This window comes from Acanthochromis polyacanthus, chromosome 8, assembly GCF_021347895.1.
Source record: "Acanthochromis polyacanthus isolate Apoly-LR-REF ecotype Palm Island chromosome 8, KAUST_Apoly_ChrSc, whole genome shotgun sequence".
NCBI lineage: Eukaryota > Metazoa > Chordata > Actinopteri > Pomacentridae > Acanthochromis > Acanthochromis polyacanthus.
This window is the reverse complement of record NC_067120.1, coordinates 41,783,367-41,809,907: the sequence shown is the minus strand read 5'-3', so window position 1 is coordinate 41,809,907 and position 26,541 is coordinate 41,783,367. Positions and strand designations below refer to the sequence as shown.

At 44.6% G+C, this 26,541-nt stretch overlaps 1 protein-coding gene across 1 annotated transcript in view; it reads right to left on the bottom strand.

The window, feature by feature from the left end:
- Window positions 1-507: 507 nt before the first annotated feature.
- Window positions 508-26,541, bottom strand: part of LOC127535135 (sodium channel protein type 4 subunit alpha B-like) — a 60,693-nt gene continuing 34,659 nt past the window's right edge. The window contains exons 7-26 of the mRNA XM_051952197.1: window positions 23,993-24,202; window positions 22,401-22,610; window positions 22,002-22,073; window positions 21,820-21,915; window positions 20,541-20,888; window positions 20,399-20,408; window positions 18,546-18,706; window positions 18,378-18,441; window positions 18,115-18,263; window positions 17,415-17,588; window positions 10,236-10,337; window positions 9,837-10,121; window positions 9,465-9,518; window positions 9,050-9,191; window positions 7,449-7,543; window positions 5,446-5,716; window positions 4,343-4,973; window positions 2,672-2,816; window positions 2,520-2,594; window positions 508-2,052 (exon numbers count right to left, since the gene is read on the bottom strand). Of these exons, the coding sequence (XP_051808157.1) occupies window positions 1,903-2,052; window positions 2,520-2,594; window positions 2,672-2,816; window positions 4,343-4,973; window positions 5,446-5,716; window positions 7,449-7,543; window positions 9,050-9,191; window positions 9,465-9,518; window positions 9,837-10,121; window positions 10,236-10,337; window positions 17,415-17,588; window positions 18,115-18,263; window positions 18,378-18,441; window positions 18,546-18,706; window positions 20,399-20,408; window positions 20,541-20,888; window positions 21,820-21,915; window positions 22,002-22,073; window positions 22,401-22,610; window positions 23,993-24,202 (3,444 nt within the window). The 3' untranslated portion in view covers window positions 508-1,902. The remainder of the gene's footprint in view (window positions 2,053-2,519; window positions 2,595-2,671; window positions 2,817-4,342; window positions 4,974-5,445; window positions 5,717-7,448; window positions 7,544-9,049; window positions 9,192-9,464; window positions 9,519-9,836; window positions 10,122-10,235; window positions 10,338-17,414; window positions 17,589-18,114; window positions 18,264-18,377; window positions 18,442-18,545; window positions 18,707-20,398; window positions 20,409-20,540; window positions 20,889-21,819; window positions 21,916-22,001; window positions 22,074-22,400; window positions 22,611-23,992; window positions 24,203-26,541) is intronic.

The following is a 26,541-nucleotide window of genomic DNA, read 5'->3' as shown; positions in this document are numbered from 1 at the left end:
AAGATTTAAACGTTGCGGGTGCATTAAATATAGAACCTTCCTCGCTGCTGCTCACGCGAACATCCATTATGGTTTACTAGTCTGTATTCAATACAAAACGCAAAAAAATGATGATGCATTCATTGCACCTGGGGAACAGTAGATGGTGTGAAGTTTAACATGAATAAAACAGCGCTTGCATCGGATTTTACCGATACTCGCCAACGCATCGAGATGAATCTAGAGTTCACCCATCAATTGCATCCATATCCAGTGAATGAGCCGATGCATTCGCGTCGCGCACGTGCACATCGATGCATTGATTAATATCGATTAGTTTCCACACCCTTAGTGTATATCTGTGCTGTAAATAAAAGCCCTTACTATTTGTGAGGGTCTGTCGTGTATCATCGCCCTGCACCTGAGTCTGTCATTCTTCTCTGTCCAAACATTTCCACTGTTGTCTCCACTGTCCCTCAGGTGGACTCCAAGGATTATCAGAGCCATAATTTTAAAAAGAAACCAAAGTTTTCATGTTATTGTGTTTATTTTTAGTTTGACTGAAGTTTACAAACAATGATAGAACTTTGATATAACACACAAACTGTGTGGTCCCTGGTTCATTAGACCATTCCACATCATGTTAACGTGAACATCAACAGATAAAAGGATGCTGTAAATCAGAAGGTTAGAGTTACACTCCAGGCTGACCTTCAGCTGCAGCCAATCAATCAAATCAATAATGACACTAATGGCTATCAGCTGTTCACACATTAGAACAATCATGACTAACAAACCTGGAGGCTAAGGCTGTTAGTAGAAGAATACTGCATTATTTCCTATAACTGTGGAGAAAACTGCTTTCCAGGCTAAATTTATAATAATAATAATAATAATAATGAGTGGTAATATTTGGAAGAAAAAGCTAAAGTGTTTGCTAAATAGCAGAACAAGTTGTTATGAGCACCAGTGTTGGTGGTTTAGTGCAGGTTTTATATTTTATCAACAAACTTCGTCCTACAGACTAAATATTTCTGACTGAAGTTGAATACTCCTGCAGCAATTTACCGTTAATCAATTAATTAATCAATCCCCAACTAGTTTCATAATCAATTAATCAGTTTGAGTCATTTTTTCACAGAAATGTCTTTCCTTCTGTATAAAAATGACTTGGAAATCTTTGGCTTGGGAACAAGACTTTTTCCATCTTGGACTTTGGGAGATGCTGATCCACATATTTCACCATTTTCTGACCTTTTGGAGACCAAACAACCAACTAATTAATTAATTAATACAGAAAACAATCAACACTTTACCTGACAATGAAAATGAGTCGTAGCTCTAATTTTGAAGCCGTTCTTAAATGTCTCTGCCGTCGTGCTCTTGTGGATGTTAACATCCAGTGACTGGTTCAGACTAAAATAATCCACAGCAGTGAGATGAGATTAGTCATCTTTCATTAGTTCCATGGTCAGCTCAGAGTTTAAGTGTTTGTTAAGTGATTAAATACCTGAAGTATTACAATCTGGATACATCGTTTAATCTCTATTATCTCTGAGGATTAGCATCATGCATCATGTGGACGAACCTCCAGACAGACTGAGCTTTGTTAGGAAACCTCAGTTAGGAAACCTTAATCACAGATTAAAGACAGAAAAGCATTCGAGTCTTTGACTGTAGGACAAAAGAAGCTGCAGGTTTCTGACCATCAGAGAAAAGAAGCTGCAGGTTTCTGCAGGTTGTTGTGATGTTCAGGATGTTTTGACTTGTGTAGTCAGAGTCATTACAGGATAAGAAATTCCTCCATAGTGAGGAGGACGTAGATAAAGACACAGAAGAAGCGTGAGACAACGAGGCGCCACTGTCAGCAGATGATTAACTCCCTCAGGTTCTCATCAGATGGGAGGTCAGGTGACAGGAAGCTCACTGTGAAGCTCCGCCCCCAGCCAGGTCTGATGTCTCCTTGTCACCGGCGTCCTGTTGGAGGTGTTTCCGATAGGCTCGCTGGATCACCGACGCTGCCACCTCTTCCTGTTTCCTCTGCAGGGTGCTGCTGATCGGCTCCTGTGACACCTGCAGGAAGCACAAATCACCTGTGACATTTCACACCAAGTCAAGGGGTTTCATTGATGAATCTGAACTTTTATCTGTTTCGTGTTCTGGTGTCGTTGCAGTTGAGACCTTATGCTGCATTCAAACAGAAAGTTATGTAACCTGCAAGGCAAAACCCACGGAATAGAACAACTCTTGCAGCAGCTGCAGTAGAGGAGCAGTTTCAGCAGGTGGCGCCGCTGCAGGGCTTTTTAAAAGAAATGTCTGAAGGCGTGATAACACCATTCTTTTATATTTATAGCAAATATGTAGCGTCAGATAATAAAATCATAAAAGTGTGTAAATGCACACTACTGTCCATATTTCAGCTGAAACAATCCAATTTAAAATGTTCAAATCAAATGAAAGTAAAATAAAATGACAACATGAAATCATAATAATATAACCTTTACAAAACTTTAGAACAGAACAGAACAAAAAGAATTAACCTTAGACAGGCTGGTGAAGAACTTTTCTTCCAGTCTGGCTCTGAGAGTGTCCGACTGTCCCGACTTACCGAACGCCTAGGATAAATAAATAAGGAAATAAAGAAACATATTTTTTTTAAATAAACAAATAAATAAAATAATAATAATGTTACCTGTGCAGTCAGAGCTTGCAGAACGTCCACACAGTGGATCTGGTCTCCAGGTTGCAGAGGAAGGTCCATCTGGATCAGCTTGATGTTGTTTGGTTTGGGGATCCTCAACGGATCCTGCAGGGCATCGCAAAAATCTGACAGCTCACTGTGGAGCACAGGACAGTCTGTGTGAGGCCACCAGACAACATCACAGTTCAGACAGGCCATTAGAGTGGGTCTCACCTGTACTGTCGGGACTCACTTGGACTGTAGGGACTCACCAGGGGCCTCATTTATAAAACATTGCGTAGGATCCATACTACAGTTTGCGTACGCCGAAAATACGGAATGGGCGTATGCCCTTCACCCCTGATTTATAAAACTTTGCGTAAGCACAGCTGCACGCAATTTCCCCTTTATAATCACACACCAGCTGGAAGATTGCACAGGTGGATCCACCTCACATTCCGCCCACAACACACCCACATTTTACCATGAATGGTCAATGCAAAGTAACTCATGAATGTATCTGTATATAAATAAGCTGCTGATCCACGGCATTTCACACAGCGCCCCCTGCAGTCTGTTCACTGCTGTGCGTCAGGATGAATGAATCATGTGCTGACCCAGGCCACCCTGCCACTAAATTTGCTATGATCATGTCCGATGTACAAATAATTTGTAAACTGATTGAATGTACATTTTATCGGTTCACATAGACAAATTCATTTTCACTCGGGGGTTGTGGTGTGAAGCATGTGTGTCTGTACAGGGCTGATTAATGGTTGGACGCTCATCCCATTCGGCCGCATATGGATAAATAAACAAAATTCTTTACTTTTTTTTGCCTTTTTACTGTGATAGTTGCAGTGAAGAGTGACAGGAAATGGGGAGAACAGTAGGGGGAAGACATGCATAAAAGTGCCATGGGCAGGAATCGAAGCCGAGCCCTACAAATGGATGAGCCATACAGGCGCCGGGTGATCAGTAAACAAAATTATTTAATAAAGATCACCGCACCGGCCCCAGATGTGGTCAAACTACCGAATGAAATAAGGTTCAATCCGCCCCTGCTGATATATGAACATAGTTCTGCAAATACAGTCGTCAGCCGAATGACGCACTATATGAACATCTACAACAATGAGGGTTTATGATTATCCGGCTCTACAAGTCTAATATGTGATAACAATAAAGGTTTGAGATCAGTCTGGTTTCAATTCACCACTTCACCCTCCGGCACTGCCGTTCCCTCTGTCTCCAAAATGTGCTTAAGCAAGCATCAAAGTTGGCGCACCGGTGCACACATTCTCACGCCAAGTTTGTTTTAGAAATCACAACGTACGCCACTTTCTACGCAAAGTTTGTGATTTACACCCTGTTTTGTGCGTAAAGAAGCATCAAGAATCAAGGTTGTCGCACCAGTGCGCACATTCTCACGCCAAGTTTGTTTTTATAAATCACAACCTTTGCGTAGAAAGTGGCGTACGCCACTTTCTAGCCCTGTTTTGTGCATACGCAAGCTTTATAAATGAGGCCCCTGGACTGTAGGGACTCACCTAGACTGTAGGGACTCACCTGGAGTGTACGGACACACCTGGACTATAGGGACTCACCTGGACTGTACGGACTCACCTGGACTGTACGGACTCACCTGGACTGTAGGGACTCACCTGGACTGCAGGGACTCACCTGTACTTGATGAGCTGTGAGGCATCAGGATCAAACTTCCTCCAGGTTTTATAAAACATCTGCAGGTGGTGGTCACTGAGCAGTTTGTGGTCCTCAGGATCTTTGGGGCTCCTGGTGTTGAAGGTCTCCAGGACGACGGCGGTGAACAGGTAGAGCACCAGAAGGAAGAACAGGGTGATGTAGGTGGTGAAGAAGACGATGCCCACCAGCGGGCTGCCACAGTCCCCTACAACCACCGATCCTGGGTGCTCCTTTAACGGGTCACAGTCTGGAGGTAAGTTCATGATGGGGAACAGCAGACCGTCCCACGCAGAAGAAGTGGTGATCATCATCATACTAAGCATGCTGTTCCCAAACGTCTCAAAGTTAAACAGGTCGTTGATCAGCGCCTCCTTTCTCACATAGGCAAAGTTAAACATGCCAATGACAGAGAAGGTGAACACCATAAGGAAGAGGAGGAGGCCAATGTTGATGAGGGCAGGAAGTGACATCACAAAGCCCAAAACCAGCATACGGATCCCTCTGGAAAAGCGAATGAGACGGAGGACCCACAAGATACGAGTCAATCGGACAACAGCAAAGAGCTGTGGACTGACGAAATACTTCTCCAGGAGGTCAGCCACAAAGAGACCTGCAAGGAACAAAAAGAGACGCTGTAAACACATCCTCAACCAACAGAAACACAATACCAAACAAAAGGTTTGGCACAGACAGAATGACATAACCACACAATGCAATGACATCATCAGATGAGACAATGACATCACCTGGTAAAACAATAACATCAAAGAAGCCACCACTTGAGAAAATTTCACCAAATGAAACATTGACTTCTAGATAAGATGATTACATCACCAGACAAGACAATGACATCACCAGATAAGACAATGACATCAACAAATAAGACAATGACATCACCAGACATAATTCTGACATCAAAGACAATATTCCGACATCACCACATGAGTCCAAGACATCACCAGATAAGACAATGACATCACCAGACAAGCCCATGACATCATCAGACTAGACAATGACATCACTAATTGTGAGAATAACATCACCAAACAAGACGATGAGCTCTCCTGGCGTTGCTGACTCACCTGTTATGCACACGATGAGGATCACAAAGTCAACGATGTTCATGCAGCTGCTGAAGTAGTGCCGTCTGAGTGCAATGATCTTTAGAAAGAACTCAAGGAGGAAGATGAGGAGGATGATGAAGTGGAACCAGTATAGGACAACTTCTTTCTTGTGGCTCTGGTCTTCCGTCTCCACCATCAAAACCACCATGTTCAGACAGATCACCATCACCATGAAGATCTCAAAGCACGGAGCAGTCACCACATCAAAGAGCCGAGCATGACACTGGTTCTGGAGAGGAAGCACAGCATTACAACACCTGAAGACCTCCCTAATTCTTCTGGTCACTGCCTGGAACCCACCTATGGTCGATAACATTTATGTATGGTTCTCGATAAGACTGGAATGTAGATCATCTGGTAAATCAGGAGTTCTACCTTCAGGCTCAGCTCCCTTTTAACCACGATGGTCCGGTATGACACCCACATTCCCACTGATGCTGCACCTATCTGTCTGTCCATCTCACATTTAAGTTTCATTGACATCACCCCAAAACAAAATCCTTAAACTCCTTCACTTGGGGCAGCACCAGAAATAATCCACTGGTTTCCAGCAGAGAATCGAGGCCTCAGATTTGGAGCAACCGACTGTCGTCTTGGCTGCTTCATGCTCAGCTGCAGCTACCCGAGTGCTGCTGAAGGTCACGGTCTGACGACGTCAACAGAACCACGTCATCTCCAACAGCACACATTCTGAGATTTAGACCAGACACCTTCTTTGCCTCACCTGCACCTCGAGATCCTGTCCATGAATATCACAAACAGGATCAGAGATGAGTGGCAGCCCTGGCAGAGTCCAGCACCCACTGAAAATGTGACTGACTTTGTCCAAAGGATACAGACACAGTTCTCATTTTGGTTGCAACAAGACCAGATGGCTCATCAGTACCCCCAACAGAGTCTCCTTTCCAGCACCCTGGAGGAAGCTTTTCCAGGACGGCTGAGCAGTGTGTTACTCTGACAGTTACAGCACAGAAAATGAGAAGCATGAAGCTCCACAGCCACAACCCCAACCTCCACGTGTCACTAAAGTGGTTTATCAGCTAAGACATCTCAACCGTGTCCAGCTTTCAGCATCTTAAGCCGATTCTTGTCCAGACCTGGTGCCTTGAAGCTGAGTAGTTTTTCAACTACCTCAGTGATTTTAGCCACAGATATGGGCAAGGCTTTCCCAAGTTATGACTCTGCCACCTCAGCAGATGACACGCTGGTCAGGTTGAGGAGGTCATCAAAATGCTCCTTCCACTGTCTAATATTCCCAGTCCAGTCATCAGTCCTCTCCACATTAACACTGACTGAACCCAACCTAAGCCCTGCTTTCCTTTAAGTCATCAGACAGATTGCTAGGCTCTCTATGAGGTCGAAAAAAAGTCCTTTTTCATAGTTATCCCTAAACTCCTCCCACACTTAAGGTTTTGTTTCTGTTACTGCCCCTCAAGCCACCCCATAGCTGTCTTGATCTGGACACTCCCAGATCAGTAAAGCCCAAACGGCCTCCTTCAGTCTGACAACATCCTTTATCACTGGTGGCCACTAAGAGGTCCTTAGGTTGCTGGAACAACAGGGACGGTTCCAAACGCAGAGAGTTGATGTTCATGTTCCTAAAACCAGTCTGCATGACCAGCGGTCAGCTCACCCCCAGACTGCCATCCAGCTTACACTGCAGTAAACGCTAATGCCTATCCCTGCGGGTGGTGAGGCCAATGGGTAAAAGTCTCGTAGAATCTTTTCCGGGTGTGTCGAACCAAGCCCCATGGACCCAGTGAGTGTGTTCATGTCTCCAAGTGAGGGAGTTCAGGTGTGGATGTGACTTTCTTCATGAGTCCAGTTACAGCAGCAGCTTACTAATGACTGTCCAGACCTCTGATTGATTGTGATGGAGCTCCATTAGAAACCGTCTGACTGACTGAACACAGAGAAACACTAATATAAGGAGTGGTTAACATACTGGAACCTGAACCCACCTGAGGACGTGGAATATCTTTGTTAGGCTCAGAGAACAGTGTCTTCATGTAACTGGAATATTTGTGCTGCTGCTCCGTCATGAAAACATGGCTCCCTCCAAAGAAAATGTGACAAAAAAGAGTTAACTAACGGAGTCACGATGAACTAGTAAGACATGACAAACCAATGGAACATGACGAACCGACAAGACATGACAAACCAACAAGACATGACGAACCAACAAGACATGACAAACCAACAAGACATGAAAAATCAAAAAGACATGACGAACCAATGGAACATGACAAACCAACGGAACATGACTGTGACGGCCCCAGGGCCTTTGCAGCTGCTCCTCTCCCATTTCCCTCTGTGCAGGTGGGCTGTGCCGGTTGGGTGTGGCTATGGCCCTTCCTCCTAATCTGGGCTATTTAGGTAGATCTGGCACACCTGTTCTCTCTCTGCTCCTGCTCCAAGTCCACCATGCTGTCTCCTTCTGGTTTAGTTTGATTTATCTACACATCCACACACCACATGCACTACACCTTACACTTACACATTTCATTGTAAATCTTTTGTTAAACCTTTGATTTTTGTGTGGTCTCCCCATCTTTGTTGCCACTCGTTGAGCCAGAGTGGTAACAATGACGAACCAACAGAACATGACGAACCAACAAGACAGGATGAACCAACGGAACATGACGAACCAATGGAACATGACGAACCAACAAGACATGACAAACCAACGGAACATTGCAAACCAACAAGACATGACGAACCAACAAGACATGACGAACCAACGGAACATGACGAACCAACGGAACATGACAAACCAACGGAACATGGCGAACCAACAAGACATGACGAACCAACAAGACATGACAAACCAACAAGACATGATGAACTAACGGAACATGACGAACCAACAAGACATGATGAACCAACAAGACATGACAAACCAACAAGACATGATGAACCAACAAGACATGACAAACCAACAAGACATGATGAACCAACAAGACATGACAAACCAACAAGACATGACAAACCAACAAGACATGACGAACCAACAAGACATGACAAACCAACAAGACATGATGAACTAACGGAACATGACGAACCAACAGAACATGACGAACCAACAAGACAGGATGAACCAACGGAACATGACGAACCAACAAGACATGATGAACCAACAAGACATGACAAACCAACGGAACATTGCAAACCAACAAGACATGACGAACCAACAAGACATGACGAACCAACGGAACATGACGAACCAACGGAACATGACAAACCAACGGAACATGGCGAACCAACAAGACATGACGAACCAACAAGACATGACAAACCAACAAGACATGACGAACCAACAAGACATGACAAACCAACGGAACATGACGAACCAACAAGACATGATGAACCAACAGAACATGATGAACCAACAAGACATGACAAACCAACGGAACATGACGAACCAACAAGACATGACAAACAAAAGAAAAGATCCACAAACTGTCATTGTAACATCCAACTGTCTGTCTACCTGTACCTGTCTGTCTGTCTACCTGTACCTGTCTGTCTGTCTACCTGTACCTGTCTGTCTGTCTACCTGTACCTGTCTTGTGTCTCTGTTGTTCCAAAGCAGAAATGAAGGATCTGATGAAGAAGTTGAAGGTGAAGTAGCAGCCGATGGAGATGAAACACATGAAGTACAGGTACATGTAGAGGTTGGACTCATAGACAGGCTGATCCTCCACCTGTACACACACACACACACACACACACACACACACACACACACACACACACACACACACACACACACACACACACACACACACACACACTAGTTTCAATCCAAGAACCAACAGTAACAGTAACAGTAGTTGTACTAGCAGAGTAATAGTATTAGTGACAGTAGTAGTAGCAGCAGTAGTATTAACAGTAGTACTGTTAGTACTACTAACAGTACTACTAACAGTAGTACTAACAGTGCTACAAACAGTAGTACTAACAGCAGGTGTACTGACCCGTCTGGAGTCCATAGTAGAGTAGATGATATCGTACCAGCTGTGGGACATCGCCTAACAGAGAACCAACACAGAAGTTCATCAGAAATCACTGGTTTTTAGTTTCTGATATAAAGTGATGGAAATAAAATGTTCCCTGTGAGTTCTGGAGGACTGAGCTGAGTTTCACAACAAGTTCTAATCTGAGTGATGATGAGTTAGCATTTAGAGCACACTGGTTCCATCAGTTTATCTGACCTGCACATCCCTGAAAGGACTAATTCAGTTTAAACATGTTTAATGTAGTGCGAGTACAGGTGTTGTCTGCTTCAGGTGTGTTGGTCACATGGTTACTACCCTCCACAGTGACGTGTTTAATGTGTTCAGACTCACCAGAAGCAGCAGCGACACGTAGCTGGAGACCACAGAGTCGAAGTTAAACTTCGTGTTCTTCCAGCGGACCTCCATAAAGTCAGACTCAATCAGAAAAGAACACTCTGTCTTGTTGCTCACGGCATCAGTATGGAAAAGTTCCTCTGACGTCTCGTTGAAACAGTAATAGAACTTTCCTGCGAACAGATTCACCCCCAGATTCCCAAAGATCAGCCAGACGGTCAGAACCACCAGCAGAACCTCAAGCATCGCTGGGAGGGTCACCACCAGAACCTTCAGCACCACCTACAGACAGACACGTAGAGAGAGAGACAGGCCACCACCAGAACTTTCAGCACCACTGTCCATCTATGTCTGTCTGTCCGTCCGTCTGTCTGTCCGTCTGTCTGCCTGTCTCACCTTCATTCCCTGGAAGCGAGACGGGACCCTCAGGGTTCTCAGGGTTCTCAGGTAATGAGTGTTGAATCCCATCCACCTGAGCAGCAGAGAGACCAGAGACACCTGGAAGACAGAACACACCTGGTGATGACAGGAACGTAGAACCTCAGGTTATGGTGAAGGGTTTAGTTCAGGCAACTGGACTTATTCTTGTGATCTTGAAGACGTTTCGTCTCACATCCGAGAGGCTTCTTCAGTTTTAAAAAACTAGTTTGGAGAGTCCCAGGTATTTAACCCCTAGAGGTGAAGGTGGGGCTAAGGCTGATGGTATCTACTGAAAGAGGAAAGAAATCTTTCAACAACAGATGTTGACTCCCAATGCTGTATTAATATGCTAATAGAGGGGGCCTGGTGAGAGTCGTTGATTTAATGGCCCACTGAATAGCCTCCTACCTATGACTGATCATCATGTGATTCGTTAGGCTCACCTGAGGAAAGGTATGAAGAGTGGTTAAATCTTCTGGGCAGAGTTCTTAAGACAGCTTTGTATGTTTCTGAGAGATGGTGTCTGAGGCCTTCCCTCTGTTCAGAGTGGGTCGCTCTAGACCAGGGGTCGGCAACCTTTAACACTCAGAGTCATTTCAACCCGTTTCCCACAGAAAAGAAAACACCGGGAGCCACAAAATCCTTCTGGCATTTAAAATGAAGACAACACTGCATATATCGCTTTGTACCTCTATGCCCTTGTTAATTTTGACTTATTAATTAATAAAAAAAATAATGCATTAAAAATAATGTATTTAACCGCACCTTTCTCAGTTTCCACATTTCTTGCACACCAATAACACTGATGAACACTCCAGCCAGGTAGGTAGCGCGAATGAACATTGAACACATTCAAGTCTGTTTTCCAGCCATGAAGAAGATTCACAGGATGCACTGTCAGTGCACAACAAAGTTTGGTTGTCAGGGCCTCCTCCTCCCCCTGTCCTTCCTGACATCCAATTCCCTTTTCCCTCTCTCTCTCCCTCTCTCTCTCCCTCTTCTCTCTCTCCGCCGCTGCACCAGGTGGAGCGCAGCCTCACGCCTGCCTCCACTTGGTGATTAGCGTTTCCCCGCAGAATCCGGGCAGCTGCGGCTCATCGAGTGATTACACCTTCCTCCATAAAAAAACAGTTCCTTCTTCCACAATCCGCCAGATCGTAAACTCTGCTACGCCGTCTGTTGGAGCCTATTTCTATTCATTGATGATTGATTGTTTGAATTGTTTTGATCATTTTGCTGGTTGTGATTATGATTAACTGCTCACCTGCCTCCGACTTGTTGAGCCATCCCACTCCCTTGATTAAGGGAGAGCGATCAGCTGTCGCTTGGAGGGCTCTGCTTTTTGTGTTGAAGGAGTGAGGAGTGAGACAGTTTATCAACCACTAAAATGACGTTATTTTTGTATTTTTGAGAAAGTCAACAACGGGGAATAGTTAACTTGTGTTTACGTAAATAAAACTTGTTTTTGAATCATAGTAGATCTCCGCATGTGCTTATTAAATTAGTGAGTCGTAAACCTCCTCCTCAAAAGACGAACCGGACAGTTTTGGACGTCTTGTTTTTTGAAAGCAACAGCAGCCATAACACCGTCAGTTTCCCTCTCACCTCTCGCTTGCCTTCTTTTGAAGTGTTTCATTCTAACGTCTGTTTATCCTCTCTTTCGCCTAGAGCGACCCAGCTGCCTGGATCTCCTCCCGACCTGCCTGTCCCCCTCATGCTCCTCCTCGGACTCCCTCCTCAGCTCCCTTCCTGCACCGTGTCCCTCTCCGGATTCCCTCCTTGGCTCCCTCCTGCGCCCCCGGATCCGCCTGTCACCTCCTCGCCCCCGGATCTCCTGTGCCTGGCTTCTTCCCCCCTCTGGCGTCCAAGTCTTTTGTTGTTGTGCTGCCGCTAGGCGACCGCTAGGCGACCGCTAGGCGACCGCTCGCTTCCCGTACGCCGCACTCTGGTCCTCCCAGAACCTCCTCCGGCCGCTGATCCCCGGCTCCGCTACTCCATCCCCGGACTCCTCATCACCACACCCTCCTGGACCCCCTCCCGGTTTCCCTCTCCTCCATAATCCCCCCACCTTCCCACAATAAACCTTCTTTCAATCTGTCTCTGCCTCGGTAGTGTGGTCTCTGCTCGGGTTCGCCATCGTAGTTTGTGACATTGGTGAACAGTGATTGAAGACGAGAACACTCTGAGTGTGTTGAGCAGAAAGTTTCTTTGAAAAATCTTCCTGATGGCAGGTTGGATAAAAGTGTTGTTATTTGCAAATTGTGCAACAAATAGCTTTCTGATCACCGCAGCACTTCAAGCCAGTGTATCCATCCCATAATAGACCACTTTTCGAGAAGCTAAAGGTGCTTGAGTTTACAAAAAGCTTTAAAATATTGAATATAATTGCTATAAATGAACTTTGAGTTTGCAGTAATCTGTAAATGTAGCAGACAGATAAAGATAAATGAAATATACTTGTTTAAGTTAACGTATATGTCTGTTCACCAATTCAGTCATCAACACAAAATTATTTAAATTGAAAAACTTTGCTGATTATGTCAGATATTGCTATTTGATGCCATCAGTCGTGATTAATTAATTACAAAGCCTCTAATTAGATAGATTCATTTTTTTAATTGTGTCCTTCCACTAATATTTATCTTACCTGGTTAATGTCATTTTTGCTCCTGGACCTCATATGTTACGTAATGTTAGCTGGAAATCAATATTTTGTGAAACTAAGTATAAATTTTGCTTTATTTAGATTTAATGAAAGTTTATTTATGTCAAACCAGCATTTTAAAATTTTTAGTTCGGTTGATCAATATTCTTTCCAGAACAAAATATATTGGTATCATCTGCAAATAAAATAAAATGCAAAAGGTTAGTCACTTTACAAATATCATTTATGTACAGTCAAAATAATTTTGTTCCCAATATTGAACCTTGTGGAATTCCATATACTATCTTTTGTAACTCTGATTTATTGTTTGATATTTGAACATATTTGTACCTATTAGTTAAATAATCTTTTATCCATTTATTTGCGATTCCTCTAATTCTATACCGTTCTAATTTTTTCAACAGGATATTGTGATCAATAGTGTCGAAAGCTTTTTTTTAAGTCGACAAATATTCCTATTGCATACTCTTTGTTTTCTATAGCTGTAGTTATTTTTTCTACCATTTGCAGAAAAGCCATTTCAGTTGATCTATTTTTCCTAAAACCGTATGGGTTGTCTGTTAGAATGTTATATTTTTCCAGAAAGTTTGCTAGTCTTTGTTCATAAAGTTTTTCTAAATTTTTGAGAACTGAGGTAAAAGGGATATTGGCCTATAGTTGGAAAAACTATGCCTATCACCAGATTTGTAAATGGGTATGATTTTTGCTATTTTCATTTTTTCCGGAAATATGCCTGATTGTAATGATTGATTGTAGATATAGGTTAGTGGTTTGACAATATGATAAATAATATTTTTAACTAATTTCATGTCAATATCATTACAATCAATTGAGTTTTTACCTTTAAATAAGTGAACAGTTTTAAGGACCTCATGCTCTTCAACATGTTTTAGAAACATGGAATTAATATTATTTTCAATAAGGTCCAATCCCACTCCTTCTTTAGATTCAGGTTCTTTTATTGTTTGTGCAAGATCATACCCCACTTTAGCAAAATACTTATTAAATTCATTAGCAATCTGATTTTGTTTGATGGTACATTTATCTGTACTCTTAAAATATGTTGGAAATTCCCTCATACCTGTTTTCCTTTTAATAATTTTATTTAATACATTTCATGTACCTTTTGTATTACCTTGATTATATTCTAATAAATCATTGTAATATTGTTCTTTAGTTGTTCTCATTATTTTCAGAAGTTTATTTTTGTATTGCTTATATTTGACATTAGCCTCTTCGGTTCTAGTTTTGACAAACTGTTTGTATAGCAAGTTTTTCTTTTTAATTGCATTTTGCAATCCTTTTGTTATCCAAGCTTTTCCATCAAATTTGGACTTTTTATGTAGATGTGTCCATCTACATGAAAAGCTTGGACAATGTTTATCATCAAGACAATTAAAGATTAACAGGAAATTCTCATACGACTCATTTGGATCAGTTGTTTTGAATACTTCATTCCAGGACTGCATAATTAAGTCATTCTTTAAAGCATTTATTGCATTGAGTGATTTACACCTCATAGGCTTTTTATCATGTGATTGAGGGTTACCACACTGACCTGTATTATTAAAAAACTTGTTTACTACTATGAAGACCGGTAAATGGTCACTAATATCATTAATTAAGAGCCCACTGGTTATTTTACTGTCCATTACATTGGTGAAAATATTATCAATTAAGGTTGCACTAGTAGTTGATATCCTTGAAGGTTTAAGGATTGTGGGAAAAAGACCCAGGCCATACATGGAGTCCAGAAAATCTCTATTTTTCTCCGATTTACCCATATCCATTAAATTAATGTTGAAATCTCCACATACAAACCTGGGACTTCTACCCCCAATCCTACCAAGTAATTCCACCAATGTACTATGAAATAAATCAATGGTAGCTGTACCAGGGGTTCTGTAAACACAACTTATTAACACTTTTTGTGAATTTTTAAGAAGCATTTCAACTGTAACACATTCCAAAATATTATCTACTGCGGTAGACATTTCTTTAACAAGGTAACATTCAAAGTTTTTCATATATAGCAACTCCACCTCTCTCTTTATTTTTCCTGTTAATAGCAAAAAAAATCATAACCCTCTAGTTGTATATTGCACTCTTTATCGTCTTTAAGCCAGGTCTCTGTTATTGCTATTACATTAAATGCATCAAACTGGTTAAGGCAGTGTATGATTTCATCTAAATTTGCTTGAAGGCTACGACTGTTAAAATGGATGATGGATAACGTGTCATTTATTGTCACTTCAGTTCTTAGATGTTCTGGTGTGTAGTACTCACAGTTACAATTGTTGTTTATGTAAAAGTTATCTTCCGGATCTATGTCTTTTTCCATGTCATACATTTTATAATTAACAGAATTCCCTTTTTGTATTCCTTTTACGGTTTGGTAATCCATGCGTCTCATTAGAATCTCCATCCTCTCCGTGCATGAAACGGAGAACTCGTCATTGTACTGTTCCACCATATGAGTTTATTTTTGCCATGTTTATTCCAAAAGGTGCTAGTCAACTTGTAGTGTTGTTCTTCCATTATCCTTGTCATTTGTAGCAATCCAGAGTAAAGATCTGATCCACCGTTCCATGACCAGGATGGAATCCTCATTGTTCCTCCTGAATCTGAGGTTCTTCAATTGGTCAGAGCCTCCCTTCCAGGCTGAGAAGTGCGATACCCCGGTAGTTGGATCTCACTCTCTGGTCCTACTTTATGAAGATAGGAACCACAATCCTGGTCTGCCACTCCACAGGTACCGCACCTGATGTCCACATTGTAGAGACATGTCAGCAAAGACAGTCCAACAATGTCCAGAACCTTCAGCATCTCAGGGAGGATCTCGTCCACACTTGGAGCCACCGAGGAGCTTCTTAACTACCTCGGTGACCTCTGTCATGGATGTGGATGAAGATTCCTCGATTCGTCAGGCTCTGCCTCCCCCACAGAGGACGTGTTTACTGGGTTCAGGAGTTCCTCAAAGTCCTCTTTCCACCACCCGACAATGTCCCCAGCATGGGTCAACAGTTCTCCACCCAACTGTACACAGCCTGAGCAAAGCCCTGCCTCAAACAGTTCGCCAGAACCTCCTCAATTCCAACAAAAGTCCTTCTCCGTAGCCTCTCCAAACTCCTCCCACACCAGAGTTTTAGCTTCTACAGCTGCAGCCCTTTAGGACGATCGGTACCTGTCAGCTGCTTCAGAAGACCCCAGAGCCAGCCAGACCCTAAAGTCCTCCTCCTTCAGCCTGACAGCTTCCCTCACAGCTGGTGATCATCAGCAGGTTTTTGGGTTTCCACCACAACACAGGATTCTTGCCAGTGCATTTCAGCGTAACGGCCCGTTATGCTGTCGTAACGGCCCGTTACGCTGTCAGTTTAAAAGATTACGCTGTGATTAGGGCCGCTACGCTGTTATTTTGACAGATCAGGGTTCTCAACAGCGCATTTCAAAGATTACGCTGTTGTTATGAGAGTGTGTGGCTCCGTCATGAGAGAGGGAGAGAGAGCAGCGTGTGTGTGTGTGTGTGAGAGAGGGGGAGAGCGAGATGTCCAAGCGACCTTGAATGCAGCGCGAGCGAGAGAGAGCAGTCGGTTCAGTTGGCTGGGTAGAGGAGGAGAGAAGGTGTGTAGTTTCTGGGTTGGCGGTACTGTGCGGTTCAGCCACTGTTTATAGACAATAAAGGCTGCAGTGTTCTTCAATACGGCTGGGCTCCTGTGTCTTTGCCTCTACGGCTGCTGATGAAGTGAAGGGGGTTAACCCCGGGCTTCCTGACCACGGTCGGGGGCCGAACAGGAAGGGTTAACACTGTGATTAGGGCCGCTGCTGTTATTTTGACAGATAACGCCATGTGCGTTTGTTTTTATCGACTGGGTGCCTATCTAGGTTAATTTATGTCTCCCCACCTCAGCCGTACTTTCCTGTCGATTGACCCGTTCCAGTCTATTGCGCGCGCAGGAGGACCTGCCGTTACGCTGAAAAAAATCCTGGTGAGAACCCTGCAACATTCACCAGTGACCTTCAGACCACAGCTCCTAACAGCTGCTTCTGCAAAGGAGGCTTTGAACATGGACCACTCAGACTCCATGTCTCCAACCTCCTCTGGATGCAGGAGAAACTCTTCCAGAGGTGGGAGTTAAAAACCCCCACAGACAGAGTCCTCCTCCAGATGTTCCCAGTTCATCCTCACCACAGGTTTGGGTTTACCAGGTCTGTCCATCAGATCCAACTCACCATCAGGTGGAGATCAGCTGACAGCTCTATCCTCTCTTCACCTGAGTGTCCGAGGGTAAGTTAAATATGGGTCAGGTTAGTTTAACCAATAGGTTTAATATGGGTCAGGTTAGTTTAACTCCCATAATAACTGGAACCAATATAAAACTCTTCCTGTAACCTCGACATCAGTCCTGTTGCCGTGGTAACAGGATTGATGTTGCCTCGTGCTACATTTTCAATATTTTCCAGATAATCAATGCTACTGATGGGGTTCTTACGTCTAAGATGAGGAAGTCGAGCCAACACCAGAAGCTGCTGAAGTATTTCTTGAATCCAAAGGCGATACACTTGAGAAGCATCTCCACCAGGAACAGGAAGGTGAACACCAGGTCTGCTGTGTCTAGAACCATCTCGAGGACTGGACGGTTCTGGAGGTGGATGTCCTCAAACACCTGGAGAACAAACACACCTGACCTGAGGGCGACTCCACAACAGAGCCCACTGCTGGGAGAACTGGTTTAAAACTCTTGGGAATGGAGAAGTCTTATCCTTCACCCATCCATCCATCATTCATCTATCATCCATCCACCCATCCATCCATCATTCATCTATCATCCATCCATCCATCCATCCATCCATCCATCCATGTTTTTCTTTCTGCAGTGTCTTACAGTTTCTCCTGGAGGACCTGAGTCTTTCCTGGGCCAGATGAGATATATAATTCATGCAGTGAGATCTGAGTCTACCTCAGGTTCTCCTCCTGGTTGAAAACCTCTAAAGGTAGGAGGCTCCAATCCAGATCCTCATGAACAGAGATGAGGAGGAGCTCAGAGAACCTCTGCTCCTCCACAAACAGAGGAGGAGCCAGAAGGAGACTTCTGGACAGGTAGCCTCTGAACACCCCGGTTCTCCTCCAGGAGAGCTGGAGGAGGAGGCCTGCTGAGGTGCTGTGTATCGTTGTGTAGTAGTGTTGTGTACCAGAGCTGCACTGCTCAGCAGGATGATGAAGACGATGAAAGCTTCAAACAGTTTGTGTTGAACGATGAGCAGACAGACTCTCCTGAAGTTAGACCAAACCCTCAATGGGCCCTGGGACGTGTCTATGCTCTGGAATGGACAGCAGCAACCTGAAACAAGCAGCAGTGATCACTGATTGGCTGTTTGTGTGTGTGTGTGTGTGTGTGTGTGTGTGTGTGTGTGTGTGTGTGTGTGTGTGTGTGTGTGTGTGTGTGTGTGCGTACTCTCCCAGCAGCAGTCCTCAGGTGTGTTTTCTTTCTGATTTTCTTCATCTTGTAGTTTTTCACTCTGAGGAAATAAACTTTATATTTTACAAAAGCTGCTTCAGATTCATTGTTCGCTTCTTTTTTAATGAAGTTAATTGATGTTAATTAATAAAATGTTTTTTTTACTTGTTGTTTTTTCTCTTCTTCACTTTCAGGTGAGTTGAATTCAACCTCGGCCTCGGCGACGGGGGCCCTGTCATGGTTGTCACGGTTACCGTTGACGGCTGGCTGGTCTGAGGTCACGAGGTCTAAGGCCACGTACTCCTTCCGGTTGTCGTTGTCAACTGCTGTAGATAAAATATGAGTCGTGATCAAACCTCTAAAGTCTCAGTCCAAGTGGACCTGAACTCTGATGGTCATTTAAACTGTCGGCTTCATCTCTGAACAAACACCTCGCTCATGTTGTTGGAAAGTCATCACGTCGGACTGAGGAACATCTCCAGAACTCTGTCAACACAACTGAACCTTCACTTTAACAGAAACACAGTTAATCAAGTAATCCAGATGTGTGAACAGCTGGAACATCTGGCCACCTCACACAGGATGGATCTAACAGCTGGAACATCTGGCCACCTCACACAGGATGGATCTAACAGCTAGAACATCTGGCCACCTCACACAGGAAGGATCTAACAGCTGGAACATCTGGCCACCTCACACAGGAAGGATCTAACAGCTGGAACATCTGTTCATCTGTTCAGACAGGTCCGTATTTAGTCCTCACATGGCAACATGTATAGTCTGTGGTCTTAGTCTGAACGGATCGGTGACAAACACAAACAGAAAAGTGGATCTGATGAACCCTGTAATGCTCTGGACCATCTCATGAACCCTGTAATGTTCTGGACCAGGGGCTGAAAGAGCCGCATTGCGGCTCTTCAGCCCTCTGTTGTGGCTCCCTGTAACTTTGGAAAATAAATTGTTCTGCCTTTCAGGCGCGTTTCAATGCATTTTAATATAGAGTTTTATTGTGAAATTACCGCTCTTATTTTGATGTGTCACTCCACCGGATGTGCTGCTGGGGTACTACTGCATGAGAGCGCAGAGTTGATGCAGAGAGACAACACGGAGCTTCCGATTCCCACCCGTTTCATGCCTTTTTCTGTTTTACTCCTGGAGAAGCAACGCCTGTAGTTTCACATCGTTTTGTACTAAGAATGCCAAGCCTGTATATTAAAGTCCACTCCAAGAAAGACACGTCTGTCTTTGAGTCAAAAAGTACTCATGAGTACTGAGGTTACTCGCAAGAACAAGGTTAGATTTCACGTTCCAGCATCCAGGCAGCAGGTCAGAGAGTCAGAGGGAGTGTCGTCTTGGAAAATAGGGCAGCGACTTACCAGAGAAAAGTTATTAGCTTAAGATAATAGATTTTACAAGTTAAATAGACATTAGCAAAATATGATTTCCAGCTAACATTATTTAGGCATATGAGGTCCAGGAGCAAAAAATGACATTAACCAAGTAAGATAAATATTAGTGGAAGGACACAATTTAAAAATGAATCTCTTAATTAGAGGCTTTGTAATTAATTATCACTGACTGATTAAACAAGGGCATAGACGGTAAAAAGTTGATATATGACTGTGTTGTCTTCATTTAAATGCCCAAGAAGGATTTTGCGGTCCGGTGTTTTTCTTTTTGTGTGAAGGGTCAAATGGCCTCTTTGAGTGTTAAAGGTTAAGACCCCTGTTCTGGACCATCTCATGAACCCTTGTAATGTTTTTTTGATCATCTTGATGAAGGCCAGCAACTGTTCTGGATCATCTGCCTGAACACCAACAACTCCAAACACCAACAAACCACAAGTCCCACCTTTTGTGATCTTTGTCGACGTGGTCTTCTTTCCCTGGAAAGTCCAGATGTGGTCCAGTAGCCAGGTGCTTGACTTGGCATGATGGCGGTCTGCAAGTTATTTCCTCCTTGTCTTCTGTGAGGGAAAGTTTTCAAGACTGAAAGATTTTATCAACAAATTCAGGAACAGAACCAGACCTGAAAGAAAACAAGAACAGAATCAGGACCTGCACCTTAGACTGGTTTAGAGACTTTCAGGGTCAGCTTACTGGTTCAATATTCCAGATAGATGATTGATCAGTTTGGCGATTCAGGGCTGATGAGACTCACCAGCAGGTGTCCGATGACCATCACCGTCATGAAGAAAACCAGACATGTGGCCTGAGCGGAGACCTCCATGCAGTCCCACAGGAGCTCCACCCACTCGCCACATAGGACCCTGAAGATGACCATGAGGGTGTGGAAGAAGTCGTGCATGTGCCAGCGAGGAAGCTCACAGTCCACGGCGATGCGACAGACCTGGTTTTTGTAGTCCCTCTGGAACAGCTGCATGCCGACAACCACGGACAGGAACATGAGGAAGACCAGCACCAGAGCGACGTTCCCCACTGAGCTCTGGATCATCTTCAGAAACATGTGGAAGGACGGCCACCACCGGGCCAGCCGGACCACCCGCAACTGGACAGGAAGACGGACAGGTGATGACATGAGGAGACAGGTGAGGACATGAGGAGACAGGTGAGGCTGTTCCTCCTAATCACCTCCTCCAGGTATCTCCCTCTTTGCCCACGTTAGTGTTGAAGTCCTCTAGGAGAACTATGAAGTCTCCAGGTGGAACCCCTTCCAGAACCACCTGGAGACTCCAAGAAGGCCCAATACTCTGAGCTGCAGTTTGGTGCTTAAGAACAGACAACAGTCAGAGTTTATCCTCAGAGAGGAGACCCTCTGGTTCTCCAGGAGAACTCCAACAAAGAGGAGCTCAGTCAGGGGTTCCTGTGTTCACACTGTTACAGCCCTGTGTCTCTATCTGCTTCCTCCTGCCTGGTAGTTTGTGCTTTTGTGTGGTTGTGCCTACAGTCGTCCCGCCTATCTTGTCCGTCCCACTACACTTGCGACATCTGGAGCTGAGGTTGGATTTGGGAGCAGTGAAGGGATTTTTCCTGCAATCAAGGTTCCAGGAGCTGTTAAAAGGCTTCCAGTTGATGCCAGTGTTCGGGCGGCAGCTCTTAGGGAGGGGAGCTGTCCAGGTTTTTGCTGTGAACTTTTATGTGAGTCTGACAGCTAGCCAGGTGCTAAATGGTCAAGACTAGAACTGCATCTGGAATCTTGGTAATTTGCAACATTTGTTAGTTTTAGTTTACTGGTGCCTGTGTATTTCTATTTGGAGCTTTTTATTTGTATTTGATGTATTTTTATTTCTTCCACAGACTGTGCAGTTTCCTTCTTAGAGAAGGTCATCTTTTGCTACATTTGTTTATTTCTTTTCATTTCGGCAACACCCATTTGAGGACACAATGAGACAGTTGAGGACATAAGGAGACAGGTGAGGAAGCAAAAAGACAGGTGAGTGACTGTACTGTAGCTACAGTGATGAAGATGAATCATTCACCAGTATGACGATCCGTATCATTCCCTCCACATCACTCAGTCCAAGCTCCAGCAGACTGCCCACAACCAGGATGAAGTCAAAAACATGCCAGCTCACCTGTAACCATGGCAACAGAACCATTACACACGTTTCCATGACAACAAAATCATTCACCATCACTGGAAGCAAAATAAAAGTCTGACCTTGAAGTAGCCAGAACAGCCCAAAGCTACCAGTTTGAGGATCATCTCAGCTGTGAAGATAAATGTGAAGACCTGCAAAAGAGCCAGAGGTTAGTGGTCAGAACACTGGAACTAGTTACAGTGGAACCAAACCAGTGGAACCAAACCAGAGGAACCTAACCAGTGGAACTCATCAGAATGATGATGTTTCATGTTCCAACATTTTGCTGTTTTGTAACAGAAGGTAGGTTTTTCAGCATGACTGTTTTACCTGCTGGACAGGTGTGTGGTTCAGCAGGTGAACTGATGTGGTCTACCTGCTGGACATGTGTGTGGTCCAGCAGGTGAACTGATCTGTTTTCAGGTGACTAGTCACAGCTGATCCTGTTCTCATTCTGAAACCTCTTCTTCTCCACTGACCAGCGCTGAGATGCTCAGATGTTCCTCCATGCTGGCCGTCATTGGATAATGTTCCATGGACATGAGGACAGTGTTGAGGACAAGGCAGAGGATGATCCCCAGGTCAAAGCAGGGGTTCATGATGAAGGTGTAGCACCGCTGTTTGATCCACCGCCAACAGCCACAGCAGTCCCCTGGAGGAAGACGTGGATGAAGCTGCACCTGGAAGGTTCACCTGAAACACAGCAAGGAAGCTTCAGGCTCAGTGATGTCCTCACAGGGATAGAAACTGAAACCTGCTGTACCTTTCACCCCATCCTGTTCCTGCTCATTGCTCTGGCTTTCTGCAGCTGAATTCTTCTTCTGTGCTGAGCCCTGTTTCTCTGGGAGCTCCGCCCTGCAGGAGGCCTGCTGTCATTGCAAGACACCTTCATGAGAGATATTCGTTCAGCAGGAATCATTCTACTTCAACTAGTGATTCTAGTTTTGAACCCTGATCAGGGACATTTCATATTCAGGATGTTCTGAAGCCATTTCCCTGAAAATAATGAATGTCAGTTATTATAGGTCAGCTGTAGTACTGGGTTGGTCCACCAGGGGGAGCCTCTTCATGACCTCTGTGAAGGTTCATGACCTCCAACCAGGGCTCATGTTCTAAAGACAAACTCAGTGGAACAGAGTGTGACTGAATCACCAGAACAAATGTCCACTGTTTGTTAATTCCTCAATTATCAGCTGATAATGCAGCATTTACCAAGACAATTATTCTAAATTGGCATCCAAGCCCTGAACCCTCAGCAGACCTGGACTAAGGATTATCCATCCATCCATCCATTCTCTATACACCGCTTTATCCTCACTAGGGTCATGGGGGGTGCTGGAGTCTATCCCAGCTGACTCTGGTGAAGGCAGGGGACACCCTGGACAGGTCACCAGTCTGTCACAGGGCTACATATACAGACACACAATCACACTCACATTCACACCTACGGACAATTTAGAGTAACCAATTAACCTCAGCATGTTTTTGGACTGTGGGAGGAAGCCGGAGTACCCGGAGAAAACCCACGCATGCACACGGAGAACATGCAAACTCCATGCAGAAAGATCCCAGGGGACTAAGGATCAGCTGACGTTTATTCTGACCAGTTAGCAGCTGAACTGATCCTGATCTCTGACCTCAGGTGGATACATGGCTGAATAAAATATTCTCTGACAATCGATTTATCACAATGAAAATGAGACTATAAAGAAACAAAAAGACACATTTTGAAATAAGCTATGGTGACAAAATTCAGGAATCATTGTGTGCTTGGAAGAATAACCAGCATTTCTGTGGAATCTCCTGCAGCTGCTGATCAGTTTCCTCTGATCGACCAGTTTGTCCTGTTGAAGTTGAAATCACATTAAGATTAAAACCTTCTGGGGCTTTCCCCTGTGAGCGATCAATGGAATTGATCTGATCCTAAAACCAGCTGGACCAGAGTTCTCCATGCTCAACTGTTTTCATCCCCGATGGCTCAAAGAAATCTGGACATGTTTTTCAGTGAAACAGAGCGTCTGATTGGCTGTCGGAGCAGAGAGTGTTGCTGTGATGAAGATGAAACTCTCACCTCCTCCTCCTCCTCCTCTTTCCTCTTCAATACCTCCACAATCCGAATGAACTCTTCTTCTTTCCGTTTCGCGTCAGCGGCGCCAGCCTCCTCTTTGCTCTGCCATCGCCATGGCAACCACACCAGAATGAGGCTAGACACAAAGAAGCATCCGGGGAAGAAGAGAACAAGGAAGACAGTCGCGTAGGATTTACCTGAGGCTCGCACCACCTGCAGACACACAGGTGAGACAGAGTCACAGTATAAAGCAGAACCATGAAATATCACTGAAAGGACTCCTTCTAGACCTCCTGATTAGTGAACTATTGACTAGTTAGTTACTGACCAGCTGCAGCAGGTTTTCCCAGAAGTCCTGACTCACAAGTCTGACCACAGACAGCAAGAGACCAGCCAAACGAGTCAAAGTTGGTATATCCATAGTTTGGGTTTCTCTCGCCCCTCAGGCAGGAAGTCCCCTCTGGACACATGTCTGAACACACCACATTGTTGTTGTTATTGTTATTATTGTTGTTGTTGTTGCTGCTGCTGCTGCTGAGTTGTAACAGATCCATTCGTCAGTCATGTTTACGTACCCAGAGTCTGAGTTGTTTCCACACAGCAGAGCATCAAGGTGACCAGGCATGTGGTAATAGTTCGCTATGTGAGGACGGACAGACCAGACAGACAGACAGACAGACCAGGGCAGACAGACAGGCAGACAGAGAGACAGAGAGACCAGTCAGTCTGTCCTCTGTTACATCTAAACACACGGTAACCATGACAACAGCTGTTCTCTCAGTCCCCTGTCATCCTGGACTGACTGGGAGGAGTTCAGGTTGACATAAAACTGATTGAGCACCACCTGAACATCATCTCCATACCTGGGTTGTTTGACGTACGAATGGAAATCAAAGTCCACGCTCCATGTCATGTTTGTCATGGTAACCTGCTGTGACGTTATCCACAGAGGGCGGCGGCCAAATGATGCATTTTTGTCTCAGGTCTCCCATGAGAGCTGCAGACCAATCATAGCCAAGAAACTGGGCAGAACGCCGTCAGGATGATGACATCAGCCAAGCCTCTTCATCGATTGGAGGAGAGCTTCCACCGTCTTCTTCATACCTGAGGAGGGACATAAACACTTGAGCTTGGGGTTTAAGAAAACACACTGAAACACACCTGACACACAACCACACACACCACACACACTTGACCACACACAGCACACACACACACACATTGACACACACACACACACACACACTGACACACATACACACACTGACAACACACACCACACACACATTGACACACACACACACACACACATTGACACACACACACACACTGGGATGACTGTGAAGACCTTCAGCACTCGAGGAATCGTTATCCAGCACCGAAATTTCCCCAAATCCACAAAGCTGATTCACACATCTGAGAAAGAGAGACATCATCATCATACATCATCATTCATCAATCATCATCATCACATCACTGTCATCCTTTAATCATCATCATCAAAACAAGCCAGTGAATCTTGACAGAAGAAGGTTTGAGCCAGCTTAGGTTAGCTTGAACTGCTTTATTTTGTTTTGTGTTGGGGTCATTGAGTGCTTAGTACTGGAGTTTTGGTTTTCTCTCTGCAACAATAGGTGAGGGCAGCTGATGCGGTCACATCCTGTATTGATTGCCCAAGTGAAACCAGACAGGGGCGGTTTAGGCCGGGTGCATTCAGTGAAGTTGGAAACAGCTGTGACCCTGTCAGGTTACTTAATGGCACAGACTGCACTTGAGCGTCAGCGAAAGCATCAGCGTCAGCCCACATAGTGTGAAGACCTGCGAGTCTACCTGCACGAGTCCCCGAGCAAGGACACTGAACACCGGCTACCGCTCAGGGTCTGTCTGTCACAGTCTAATGAACAAATGTGTCTTCAACACACATCCCAGTCATTGTCGGCAACCACAAAAAGACGCGTAGTTCCTTCCGCAACGCAATCCACTTCAACCTTGTCCGATCTCTCTGAAAGTGGTCCAGCCCACACTCGGTACCTTGGTCTTTGGAACCGTCAGTCCGCAGTTAAAAGACAGAATTTATCAGTTCACTGATGAAACTCTCAGACATTCAGGTCCTAGCCCTGACTGAGACATGGATCCGCCCAGAAAACTCAGCTACACCAGCACTCTCTGCGTCCGCTACGCTAAGCCACACCCCTCTCTACTGGACGAGGAGGCGGTGCTGGCATGCTCATTCCAGACAACTGGTCTTTCTCTGCACTGGCCCATCGAACAACAACACAACATTTGAATATCATGCTTTGAAGGTCACTACTCCCATCAAAGCATATATTCTGGTGTGTACCGCCCACCAGGGGGTAATCTGGATGGCTTTGTCTCTGAAATGGACATGTTACTCTCTGACATCCCTGATGATGGCACACCACTGATTGTCATGGGAGACATGAACATTCACATTGACAGACCTCAGGCTCATGACTTTTTGGCACTCATCTCCTCTTTTGCACTTGTACTGGCTCCGTCTCCTCCCACCCACAAAGCTGGTAAAGTCCTTG